The 14033-nt window shown below is 39.5% G+C and overlaps 1 protein-coding gene across 1 annotated transcript; it reads left to right on the top strand.

Moving 5' to 3' along the window:
• Positions 1–8352: 8352 nt before the first annotated feature.
• LOC143643192 (olfactory receptor 8C8-like) lies at positions 8353–9279 on the top strand. Its single transcript, XM_077111952.1, has one exon. It carries the CDS (start codon positions 8353–8355, stop codon positions 9277–9279), a length of 927 nt encoding a protein of 308 aa, XP_076968067.1.
• The last annotated feature ends 4754 nt before the right edge of the window (positions 9280–14033 follow it).

Raw genomic sequence — 14033 nt, 5'->3', positions numbered from 1 at the left:
TAATGAATGAAAACACAAACACAGCATACCAAAACTTTTTATGGAATTCATTGAAGGCAGGTCTCAGAGGGAAATTTATAGCTATGAATGCCTATATTTTTAAAAAAAGAAAGACTTCAAATCAATCATGTGGTAGTTATGTTCAGGTGTCAACTTGGCCAAATGACGGTGCCTAGCTCTGCTGCTGTGGACTTGAATCATTAGTATGTGAAGCTCATCTATGGCTGGTTGCATCTGCAATTGGCTAAGAGGAGAGCCTTCTGCAATGAGTGATGTTTAATTTAATTAGCTGGAGGCTTAAAAGAGAGAGGTCAGAAGAGAACTCAATACAGCACAGCCCAAGCAGCTCAACATATCTCATCTCGGCCCTCCCCTCAGCCCAGATGTTTGGAGATGCAGAAAGGAATCGCCTCAGGGAAAGCTGTAGAAACCCAGAAGCCAGGAAAGAAGGCTGGCAGACATGGCCCTGTGCCTTCCCATGTAAGAGAGAACCTCAGATAAAAGTTAGCTGCCTTTCCTTTGAAGAACCATGGTTTGTTTTTCTTTTTCTTGGGGGCGCGGGGGGTGGAGGGTCCAGGAATCAAACCCGGACTCCCACATGGAAGGTGAGCATTCTACCACTGAACAACCCGTGCACCCCATCCTTTGAAGAACCATAAGTTTTTAACTAAATAAATCCCCCTTTATTAAAAGCCAATCCATCTCTGGTGTGTTGCATTCAGGCAGCTTTGTCAGACTAAACCAAATAATATAACATCACATCTTGAGGAACTAAAAGAAAAATAAGCAAACCAAAAGTTAACAAAAGGAAGTAAATACTTAAAATTAGAATGGAAATAAATGAAAAACAGAATACAAAAAAATACATAGTATGAACAAAGCTAGAAGTTAGTTTTTTGAAAGGATCAGTAAAATTGACAGAACTTTAACTAGACTGACAGAAAAAAAAGAGAAAAGATGCAAATACTAAAATAAAAAATGAAATGAAAAAAGGATTATAAGATAATACTATGAACAATTGTATGCAAACCTACTAGCCATCCAGCAGAAATGGACAAATTCCTAGAAACAAAAATTACCTAAACAGAAAAAAACAGAAAACCTCAACAGACTTATAATGAATACAGAAATTGAGTTAATAATTAATAAAAAAGACTTCCACCAAAAAAAACACAAAAATTCCAAGACCAGATGACTTGACTGGTGAATTCTAGCATTTAAAGAAGAATTAAAACCAATCTTCCTCAAACACTTCCAAAAATTTCAAGAGGAGGAACATTTCCTAATTCATTCTCTCAGACCAGCTGTGCCCTGATAACAAAGTCAGATAAAGGCATTACAAGAAAAGAGAATTACAGAACAATTTCCCCTAGGAACATAGACTCAAAAATCCTTACCAATATCCTAGGAAATCAAATCCAATAACATTATTAAAATAATCTACCATGACAAAGTAGAAATTATCTCAGGAACACAAAATGGTTCAACCTATAAAAACCAATCAATGTAATACACTGAATAAATAAAATGAAGGAAAAAAATCACATTGATGCAGAAAGGCATTTGACAAAATTCAACAATCTTTCATTATCAAAATACTCAAAGAAAACTAGGAATAGAAGGGAACTTCTTCAATATCATAAAGGCTATTTATGAAAAAACTACAGCTAACACCCTACATGGTTTTCTCCCTAAGATCAGGAACAAGCAAAGGATGCACACTTTCACCACTTCTCTTCGATATTGTACTAGATGTTCTAACCAGAGCAATTAAACAAGAAAAAGATATAAAAGATATCCAAATTTGAAAGGAATATGTAAAACTATTTCTTTTTGCACATGGCATGATCCTATATACAGAAAATCCAAATTAATTCACAAGAAAGCTACTAGAACTAATGAACAAGTTGAGCAAAGTGGCAGCATACAAGATTAACAAACAAAACCAATTGGGTTTTTATACACCAGCAATGAACAATCCAAAGAGGCTATTAATAAAACAATTTCATTGCAATAGCATCTGCTTTTATTTCCTGGCTGCTAAAGCAAATAACCTGCAGTTATCTAGTGGTATGCCCTGAGCATTTGAGACACTACCTTATGTAACTTACTTGTGCCTCAAGACCTGCTTAAGCCCCTATCTCATTTTATGATGTAGTGCTCCTATGAATGCCCAACTTAATGGGTCAGACAACATCCAGCTCATGATAGGTAACTCAGGTCTTATGGTAACTCGGTGGCCCATGGTTAAGCATTCAGTCTCTACTAAGGCCCAGAAGCAAGTTAAAAGCTGTTTCTCAAAAGGAGAGTAGCTATCTGCAGCAGATGATAAGGCTTTGCTCCAAAATCCTAAGGGTTTGCACTGTGATTTTCCTATAGGGGCTTGCCAAAGGCTCCAGACAGCATCCTTGCTACTGGCACTTCCAGCACCATTGGATCTGCGGATCATATAGTTCTAATGGCAGACAGCTTGCACAGCAGCCTGGACATGTCACAGAGCCTCCTCTTATTCTTGTCCTCACTCAAAACTCTCAGCTTTCCTGGTCAATTATTAAATGGGCCAGAGTAGCACACCCAAATGATGAATATGTTGTCTCCAAAATCCAAAGAGGCCAACTAATTGTTGTGCATCTTTTTGGTCATAAGAGGGGCCAGATGCAACAGCTTATCCTTCACCTTAGAAGGGATATCTAGACATTGCCCATGTCACTGGACATCTAGAAATTTCACTGAGAAGTAAGGTCTCTGTACTTTTGCTGGATTTATCTCCCAACCTCTGACACAAATGCTTGACCAATAAGTCTAGAGTAGTTGTTACTTCTTGCTCACTAGGTGATATCAACATGATATCATTAACATAATGCCCCATGTGATACTTTGTGGGAAGGAGAAATGATAAGGTGCCTGCAGACAAGATTATGATGTAGGGCTGGAGAGTTGAAATACTCCTGAGGTAAGACAGTGAAGGTATACTGCTGGCCCTGCCAGCTTAAATCCAATATAATGGACCAGTGTGATGTCTTGTGGAAGGGGGAAATAATCAAGTTCTCTGTGGACAAGATTTTGACATAAGACTGGAAAGTTGTTATACCCCTGAGGCAGGACAGTGAGGGTATACTGCTGGCCTTGTCAGATGAATGAAAACTGTTTCTGTTGGTTCTTACTGACAACTATTGAAAAAAAAATCATTTGCCAGATCAGTAGCTGCATATCACATGTGAGGGGATGGGTTGATTGCTCAAGCAATGATACCACATCTGGAACGACAGCTGCAATTGAAGTCACCACCTGATTGATTTTATGATAATCCACTGTCATTCAAGTCCCATCAGTTTTCTGCATAGGCCAAATAAGAAAGTTGAATGGGGTGTGGTGGGAATCACCACATCTGCATCTTTCAGGTCCATAACAGTGGCATTAATCTTGGCAATCACTCAGGAATTTGGTAGTGCTTCTGATTCACTATTTTGCTAGGTAGAGGCAGTTCTAGTTGATTCCACTTGTGCTTTCCTACAATAATAGCCTTACTCCATAAGTCAGAGAACCAATGTGGAAATTCTACCATGCTGAGTATGTTGATTCCAATTATGCATTCTGGAACTGGGGAAATGACCACAGAATGGATCTGAGGATTCACTGGACCCATTGTGAGATGGACCTGAGTTAAACTCCATCAATTATCTGACCTCTGCAAGCCCTTACTCTTACTGGTGGACCACAGTGACATTTTGGGTCTCCTGGAATTAGCGTCACTCTTGAGCTAGTGTCTAGTAATCCCTGAAATATCCAATCATTTCCTTTTTCCCAATGCACAGTTACCCTGATAAAAGGTCATAGGTCTCTTTGGGGAAGGCTGGGAGGAAGGATAACAGTATAAATTTGGGGCTGTGTAAAAGTGTCCTTCCTCAAGTGTCCCAGGTTCTCCCCTCATTTGAGAGGCTCTGGGTCTGTAAACTGCCTCAAATCTGGGAATTGATTAAGGGGTTGTGACTCTCTACTTATGTAATTCAAGTTAGACTTCTGTTCAATTGACCTAGAACTCTTCTACTTATACATCTCAACCAGAATTTAATAGACTGCCCATCTGTTTTATTCTAGGTACCCCATGATCTACTTACCAATGCCACAAGTCTCTGTGAGCCAGATTATTTTGACTGCTGCTTTGAGTCTACCATCCATTTATGGTGGCCACACCCACCATGTCTACAACATGGCTGTCACAACATGGCTGCTGCCAACTTGGGATCCAATCATCCCCATTGTGTTTAAGGATTCCAGCTCAGTGACAGAAATTACCACAGTAATATCTGACTTATAGAGAAGGGTGACTACAGAACTCTTCAGGGATGATGGAGCTGGTTTCATGAATTTATTTCTCAAGTTTCTGGTGAAAGATGTGTCCTCTAGACATTTCTGGGGTGTGTGAGCAGGTCTTCCATGATAAATATACACTAATATTCCCATCTCTCTAAGCCCCTGGATCCCCTCATCTACATTAAACCAGGACATTTCAACCTCAGGTAATGTCCGCCAGCTTTGGGTCCATCTGTCAGCCAACCATCCAAACAAACTGTTAATGCCCTTTTTAACCCCTCGAGCCAGGACATTGAATGCAGAATCTCTGCTTAGTGGGCCCATATCAATAAATTCAGCTTGATTCAAAATTATATTCCTTCCATCATTATCTCACACCCTTAATATCCATTACCACACATATTTCCTTGATTTCTGTCTATATAGATTGGAAAACTATGTAGTTCTTTTGGAGTATAGGGTACCTCCTCATGGTTCACACTTTGTACCTCACCTTTTGGGGCCTCTTGAGACTTTTGTCTAGTTATAGGTCTTGAAGAAAAGAGGGGTGGTGGGGATGGGTCATGAAAAGAAATAGAAGTGTTTTTCAAGCCAGTTACCTCAGGGCATTCCATTTCATTTTATCTGGTGGAAGAGTGTTAGTCATTCCAGACAGAAGAGTGAGGGTTGTTTCCCCAGGGGAGGTGGTTATAGTGTTAGCAGGCACTGAAAGGTTAATCTCAATAGGTGGAGGTTGCATGGCAGACTTCTCTGGGGAGACAAGAGGTTGGGAAGCTGTTTCCTCAAGGCAAGCTGGAGGTCAGGAAGTTCTTTTCTCAGGGCAGTCCATTACAGCAAAGTCTCAGCAGATTCCAAGGATTCCATCTCCCCATCGCCATCATTATCAAGCCATATATCACCATCCCACTTTTCAAGATCTCATTCTTGAGAAGCACAAGGTTGAGATTTTAGTTTACATTGTAAATCTGCTACTTGCACAATGAAGCTGTGTCTCTTTTTCAGAGATCTCAAGTCTGCAACCACAGGAAATAAGATTTTCTTTCAAGGCACACATGGAAAGTTTTACATCATTCATATGGCGCTTAAGGTGCCTTTCCCTCATCACTGTATCCAGTGCCTTTGAATCTAGTCAGAGTAGAAAACAAATTTTAAAACACAGTTTTAAGATTCTGCACATCTGTAATCAACTGACTCATGATTTAATACACTAGCCTTCAGGCTTATCAAACAGTCATGAAATATCCTTGTAGCCATGGCTAGGCCAGTGCTTGCCTGACCAGACAACTGGGCATGATCCTTGGCCAAGCTGACACCAGAACCAAACCATCACAGAGCCTTACACACCCCTTTCCAAAAGGAGACCCAGAGCCCTCAAGAGTGCACAGACATGGAGGAAAGAGTTAGGAAGTAAGTCAAGTCTCCCCCCTTGAATGCACCACACCCACATGTGTCGTCCTAACCCCCACAACCCATGCCCCCATCCCTGTACCCCACACACTTGAGCCCTGCCACCTGGTACCCCAAGAAATCATGTTCCAACCACTCCCCCTAGGACCCATACATCCTCCCCACACCCCCACCACCCTAAGCATGCACACGCCTTCATCCCACCCACCCCCACACCTATGCACCCAAGCCTTGCCCCCTCAACCCCTGAACTCTGCCCCATGGGGTGGTGTCACAGAATTGAAGAGTACCAGTAAGGGTGACTAAAAGTGAAAAAAGGAAAGAATGAAGATGCTATATAGATCTGACAAATAAAATTCAAAGGATAAGGCAGTAGATTCAAGAAATGCCTTTCCAGTAATAACTTTGAATGTTAATGGATTAAACTCACCAATTAAAAGATACAAATTGGCAGAGTAGATTAGGAAACATGATCCATTTATATGCTGCTTACAAGAGACTCATCTTAGACTCAAAGATACAAAAATTGACAGTAAAAGGACGGAAAAAGATGTTTCGTGAAAGCTGCATCCAAAAATACAGCAGGATATACTAATATATAATACTATGCTAATATCAGGCAAAATAGAATTTAAATGTAAATATGTCATAAGGGACAAGGAAGGACACTATTTATTAATACAAGGGGTGATGATAGAACCCTAGATTAGGAACGTTTAGAGTTTTCCAAACGTGAGGTGACAATCTTAACACAAAAACAATAAAATGAGAAGAGTAAGGTTCAGGAGATTTTAAGGAGCTGGTCTTACAGATTCTGAAGACCATATGCTAATGGTGAGTGAGAAGGAAGAACCCAGTGATGATCTGTTTCTGGAATAGCTAACTGAGTAGATGATGGCACCCTTAACTTAGAAAAGGATGACAAGAAGAGAGTAAATTCTGGGTCCACAAAGACAGGCAGAATTAAATTTGGGGCCATTTAAGTGGCGCTGTCTGGTAAACAGAATTGTGAACTTAAACAAGAGTCCATGCTTATAAGGGAATAAAGATGAATAAAGGATAATAACAAGTAAAGGATAAGTTAATGGAGAAGGAGACCTAAAACTTACACAGCACTTAATATATGCCAAGCAGTGTTCTAAGTGCTCTAGGAATTGTTGGAATTTAACCCTCAAAACACCCCTAGAAAGTAGAAACTATTAAGTCCTTATATAGATCAGATAAAGAGGCTCAGAGAGAATAACTTTCCAAAATTACACATATAGTAGTTGGAGGAGTTTGAATTCAAGCATCTTTAGCCTGACTCCAGAGTCTGTTCTATTAACATTTTACTTCTCTTTGGATGTGGAAGATACCAGAAGACAGATAATATTAAAGCTATCATATAATATTATACCAATCCCCAAGAATGTAGAAAAGTTTTGGAAATGGCAAATGACTCAAAATTGAGCATAGGCTCTAGAAGTTAATGTGGATAATGCACAGGAGGCTATTCCCTCCCTGTACAGAGGGCTCAAAATTCTTAATGTGAACTGCTACTTGGAGCAAAACAAGTCCCAAAGGAACCACTGTTAACTCACTGACAAAAGATGTAAATAGAGCTCAGTAATTTCTTCCCTTGAGAGCTTGGCCATGGTCAAACTTTGCATGAAATCCTAAATAAGACGCTCATTTTCCAAGCTTCCAGTCAAGTTACTGAGAAATCCATGAAGGGTAAGATAAATTTCCAATATCAGCCAGTTTATGGTTTGGAAACATAAAGTTGATGCATTTGCCTGGCACTAAAATAGACATTCTAGGCAAAACCACAGAATCACAGTCCTTTCCTCTAAAAACTATCCCAGCTCCTCAAAGACTGAGATTTGTGTTATTTCATTATTCTCTATTATCAGAACCTTTGTCTCCTTCAGGACAGCGAAGAAGAAAGAACACTGAAGCTCCATTGGCAGTAAGGTCTCCAGGCAGAAAGAGAGTTGCCTCTGTTCTGATGTTTTCCATCCCACAGCTACAGGAGTGGAGAGGACTGGGGAGGTCCCCTGACTTCCTGAATAATTCATCCTGATTTTGAGGTGAGACTGTAAGAAGGGGAGGTGTGGGAAGAATGTAGGGCATTAGGGGAAATCCTCAGCACTTTCACCTAGCTAGTTACTGAGTATCTGAAAGGTAGAAGGAAGAAAATGGGCCGAGCAATGGGTATAGAGAGAATCACAGTGACTTCCCAGTCTCAGAGCTTCAAGAATTTCTACAGTGAGTGATTCCAAGTACCATTCTCAGCTCCCTTTGCTTCCCTGCTGCAATACCTTGGCTATTCCATTTATCCCTGCAAGATATTATTTCCTTATGTCTCAAATGTGGACGTGATTTTGTTGCTCACACTAAATGACTTTATGCTTGATTGTGCATTCCCAGTAGAGGGGAGGAAATTTAAAAAACATGGAAGGAAATTTCAAATGACAGAAGAAAGGTAAAATGGATAGTCACCGTTGCCATGGCTCTGTTTCTAAAATGCAGCCCCCACAGCCATGCTTAAGCCTCAATAGTCCTCACTCTAGAAACAAAAGATCACAGTCCCCTTGTAATGTGGCATTCTTCTCTCCTTTCCTCACAGACCATATCCCTGAAGACAAGGCAATGGAAAATGACTCCTTAGTAACTGAAATCATCCTGGTGGGATTTACAGAACAACCTGAACTCCAGCTACCCCTCTTCTTCCTCTTCTTAATTAACTTTGTGGTCACTGTGATGGGGAATTTGAGCTTAATTAATCTCATTTGTCTGAATTCTCACCTTCACACTCCCATGTACTTTTTCATCTTCAACTTGTCTTTTATTGACCTCTGCCACTCCTTTGTCCTTACCCCTAAAATACTGATGAGCTTTGTGTCAGAGAAGAACATTATCTCCTTTGCCGGATGCATCACTCAGCTATTTTTCTTTTGTTTCTTTGTCCATTCTGAGTGCTATGTGCTGACAGCCATGGCCTATGATCGCTACGTGGCCATCTGTAAGCCCCTGCTGTACACCGTCACCATGTCACCTAAGGTCTGTTCCCTGCTTATGTTTGGTTCATATGTGATGGGGTTTGCTGGGGCCATGGCTCACACAGGAGACATGGTCAGACTGTCCTTTTGTGATTCCAATATCGTCAACCACTACATGTGTGACATTTTCCCCCTGCTACAGCTTTCCTGTAGCAGCACCTATGTCAATGAGTTGGTGGATTCCATTATTGTGGGCACAGTTGTCATAGTATCCAGCTTCATTATTTTCATTTCCTATGCTTTGATCCTCTCCAATATCCTCCACATCTCATCAGCTGAGGGTTTGTCCAAAGCTTTCAGTACTTGTGGCTCTCATATAATAACTGTTGCTCTTTTCTATGGTTCTGGATTGTTCACACATCTGAAGACCTCTTCTGTTGGTTCTATGGGCCAGGGGAAGCTTTTCTCAGTGTTCTATACCAATGTGGTACCCATGCTGAACCCCCTTATCTACAGCCTAAGGAACAAGGATGTTAAACTTGCTCTGACGAAAACCCTGAGGAGAATTGCAAACTGAGGCAAGCCAATGAATAGCCCAACAAAAAATCATTAAGCATGTATATAAGTTTTTAGAGTACATAAGGATATGTATATTTATAATTTTAATAAACATTGTCCAGTTGTCCTAATTGGACCTAATTATTTGATTCATGTAAGTTAAAGTCATCTCTCAGTCTTAGAGGATAGGCACATTGAACTAATTCCCCACCTGAGAAATGAATGTGGTGCAAATTAAGCAAACACAATGAGACAATTGGGAACCATATGCATGGCTGCAGCCGTGTCCAGGGGGCTGGGTCAGGAGTACTGGGCAGGACTGTGGCACAATGGCCAGACTGTTTCTGCTGAAATACTTCCTGCTATTGGCCCCTCTCTTGGGCATGAAAAATATATAATCGTGGATTTTATATAACTCTTTCCACAAAAATTTCAACCAATTCCAAATCCTTATTAAGACATAAACTAAAAAAGAAGAAAAGGAAAAGGAGACAAATGTGTCTATAAAAGGACAGCAATGCTTTCTTCCCAAAGACTGGCTACCAGCAATCCTGAATTCTTCTGTCACATGTCAAGACACATGGCTGTGTCTGGTGGTCCCTCTTCTGGGTTTTGTTGCTTTTGGCCTCTTGCTTCTGTGGTTTTCTCTCTCTCTCTCTCTCTCTCTCTCTCTCTCTCTCTCTCTCTCTCTCTCCCCCCTCCACTCCCTCCTTCTCACTTCCTCTCCTTCCCTCTCCCTCTCTCTCCTCCATTCCCCTCCCCCGGCATCCAGATATCTTTATGAATTATCCTGAATCTGAACTTTCCGTGTATCAATTCCAAAAGCATCCACATTTTTTCTGCCCAGGTGATCTCACCTGACTGAGGCTTCTGCCAACTTTGTAACAACTAAAGCTCCATGCAATTCTGAGCACAAATGAAAAAAGACCAAGCTTTCAAAATACTCTGTTTCTCAGCTCCCCTAATATCTAGGCTCTCCATGATGTTTATTATCTACTACATATAAAATATATATATATGTATTTTAACATTTGTGGAGAATATATTTTTGGTCTGATTCCCTTGGATTTTTATTGTTATTTTTGTTGGAGTAAAGTTTACAATTTCATCATAGAACTCAACAAGGATTAATTATGTAATTGCCAATGCTAATAGTATCAATACTTATAGGTGTCTAGATGATATCAAAAGAGATCCATACTGCCTAATGAAGTGGGATTCATTAATTCATGGTAGGATGATCTGCTTCATGTCCATATTTATTGGCTAGAATGGATGTTCCTTAAGAATTAGAACTACTCTGGCACAGTTCAGGGCTATCTACACAGAATCAAATGCAGGATTCAGTACATTGTAGGTGCTTATTTAAATGCTTTTACCTTAGATGAATAATTTTTTTGAAAAAGAGAGTCTGACATCCAGAAAGCACCAGATGTACGTGGGAGGTGGGAAATGATGACCAAGGAGGTAGTATTGTGTGTCAGGAGCTGGAAACAGAGCGTTAAAGATGTATCTGTCCTCCCGTGGACTTAATCACTGAGTGCTAGAGAGCAGGGGCAGCAGACAAATATGGCAGAGGCCGCGGGAGCACAGCATCTCTCCCAGCCTTCCAGAGAAGTGTATCACCTGACTTTGAGATTGGAAACAGGTTGAAGGAGAAGGTAAGAAGAGTCGTGGTGCCACCAGTGAAATGGACTGGTTCCTGAGCACAACCAGATGCTTCTGGAGACTCCCCGAAATTCTTAAGGCAATTTCACAGTTGCTGAATCCTGCATTTGCAGATAGAAATTATTTTAGCACAACATTAATGGTTTTAAAATTTTAGAATTAGAGGTAGTCTAGTGCAATGACTCCTGTCCATGGTGATATATTGTTAAAAACATTTCTGGCAGATGATCATTCAGGTTCTGCCTAAAAATTTCTAGCCACAGAACACCTGGAAGGAGGACTAACTCCAGTTCTTCAGATTATAGATATCATGGATCTGACAAAGATATTATTTCCCAAAATCTATTAAGTGGACTTCAATCAGATGCAAAAATCCACAAGCCCTTTAAAATGTTTTGAATAGGTAAAACAATGATTTTTTTTTGTCATTTCAATAGTTCTTTATTCCCAGTACAAAAGCCTGATGGAGCATGATGCATGACATTAGATTATTAGGAGTTAAACATCATTGTACGCTGCAGGCAATGATTATGTTTAATTCAGAAAATACTTTTTATTTGTGGAGGAGCAAGATTATAATTTCTAAAAAGTGAATGTCACTGTTCTTGCCCTCAAGAAACTGATTAACCTCAGGGAGAGACAAATCTTCCAATCACATTAATCACATTGCTATTAGAAGGTCAGTTCATACAGATTTGAAACAACTAACCTTATTTTTATTTTAACTGTGACATAAGAATTTTTTTTCTTTTTTTTCTTTTTGCATGGGTAGGCACCAGGAAATGAACCCAGGTCTTCGGCAACAGCAGGTGAGAACTCTGCCACTGAGCCACTGCTGCCCACCCGACATAAGAATTTTAATTGCAAGAAAGCAGACACAACTCACAAAAGAAGCTTATAGATTTTTATCACTGAACCAGGCAGTGCATAGAAGCAGCCACCAGGTTGTGCTGGTGATTCAGTCACATTTTTGAAGCTACACGATGTAAACTGCTTGAGATTCATGCTTTGCATCTTTCTTAAGCTCCTAAAATGTATAGCCAAGGATTTTACATAACTCCTTATATAAACACTTCAACTCCTTTTTCAAACACATAAACTTAGAAAAGAAGATGTTCTTTAGAGCAAAATCTAAATTAAACAGGTTGATTATATTCAATTTGCAAAATTTGTTGGGCACCTACTATTTTGGGCACTGGATCATCCAAAAGAATGGCTAAGACATGGCAATCACAATATAAATAACATATACAAACCCTTCTAATACAATAGCTCACTAGAATGAAAGCTTCATAAAGAGCTTGGTGTTTTATTTTCTGCTCTGTCTCCAACATCTAGAACATAGGAAGAACCCAATAAATATTTGTTGTATTAATGAATTATTTAATGAATAATATATAATAGTTGTTGGTAGAAAGTGCTATAAACACTTAGGTATATTTTGGAAATGTTTTCTAGTTTTAAATAGTTCTAATATAATTGGAGATCTAAATGCATTTTTATAAACCAATGTTTTCAACCATCTCAAATCCATTTGATGAGCATTTAAATTTCACAAATCCCCCAAGACTCTGATGTATACCCCAAAGGAATAACATTATTTGGCATTCTTTAGAATAAGTGGTATCAAGAAAATATATTCACTCATTCTATCATATAACCTTCCCACAAAATTTCGGATCAATATGTAGCTTTATGAAACTATTTGAACTTATTTTAGTTTCAATAAACAAAATTTTAAGACAATAAATAATTATTTTACCTGTGTATGACATCTCTGGAGATTCTGACATGCCCATAATGACCAATTTCCGACTTTGTGAGAATTATTGTTTTGAACAAACCTTGGTTAAATATTTCTTTGTTGCCAACTTTGTTTATTCAGCAGAAGACAAACTTTTTAAGGATGTGAGTACATGTGTATGCACTTTGGCATCTAAGCCAATGCAGGTTATAGAATCTAGCACATCGTTTCTGTGATACCCTCTCTTTTATGTTGAATCTCAACCATTTCTGTTTTTTCTCCTCTCATATTTCTCTATTGTATATTCCTGATTCTTTCCATTCCCTCTTGGAAGGCAATGTGTGTTAATACAAAAAAAGCACAGAGGTTGGATCCAGATAAAGTAGGCTGTAAAGTTGGATTTACCACACTTCAGTGACCTTCGGTAGATTTCTTAACTCAGAATTTCAGTTTACTCCTCTCTAACAGATGATCATCAGATCATCTTGTTTTGATTTGTTGAAGCTTCCAGAACATAATATACCAAAATGGAATGATTTTTAAAAAAGGAATTTATTAAGTTACAAGTTCTAAAGCCATAAAAATGTCCAAACTAAGACATCCAGGGAAAGATACCTTGACTTAAGAAAGACCTACAGTTCAGAAACACCTCCAGCAGATGGGAAGGCACGTGGCCCGTGTCTGCTGGTTCTTTGGCTGCTTCTGGTTTCCAACAGCTTCTCTAGAGGTGTTTTCTCTCTGCATCTCCAAATGTCTGGGTCTCATGTTGGCTCTAAAGCTTTTTCCAAAATGTTTCCCATTTCAAAGGACTCTGGTGAACAAATCAAGACCCACCTTATATAATGGGTGGGGTCACATCTCTATCTGATCAGAAGACCACAATTGGGCATGCCACATCTACAAGGAAGTAATCTAATTAAAAGGTCATTCCCACAGCTGGGTGTGTCACATCTCCATGGAAACAATCCTATCAAAGTTTCCCACCCTAAACAGTAGGTCTGGCCCCACAAGATTGGATCAGGATTTAAACATGGCTTTTCTGGGTACATAAAAGTTTCAAACAGCACACACATATGCATGTTATTTTTGCCTTCTGAGGAGCAAAAGACATAAATGTGAGTTGCATGGGGAAGTATTCAATCTACTCTCAAGAAGTGTCTCTGTCACATTCTTCTTCCTCCACAAAGTGGGACACAAGATCTTCTTTTCTTCATTTGCATTAGGAAGCTATATTTGCACAAAACTGAGGAAACAAAGAAACTTCATGCTGTAGATAGCCCTGTGGTCCTTAGATAATGACAGTAGGCTGTGTCTTTTGCTCTCTCAATTAGGGAGCCCAGAATATTTGCCCAAAACTTAGG

This window comes from Tamandua tetradactyla, chromosome 8 (assembly GCF_023851605.1).
Source record: "Tamandua tetradactyla isolate mTamTet1 chromosome 8, mTamTet1.pri, whole genome shotgun sequence".
In the NCBI taxonomy this organism is placed as follows: domain Eukaryota; kingdom Metazoa; phylum Chordata; class Mammalia; order Pilosa; family Myrmecophagidae; genus Tamandua; species Tamandua tetradactyla.
The sequence above is the reverse complement of the archived record's forward strand: the minus strand, read 5'-3'. Positions and strand labels throughout refer to the sequence as shown.

Bases quoted from the DNA above. Each gene is read 5' to 3' on its own strand.
- LOC143643192 (XM_077111952.1), top strand. From the start codon at position 8,353: ATGGAAAATGACTCCTTAGTAACTGAAATCATCCTGGTGGGATTTACA.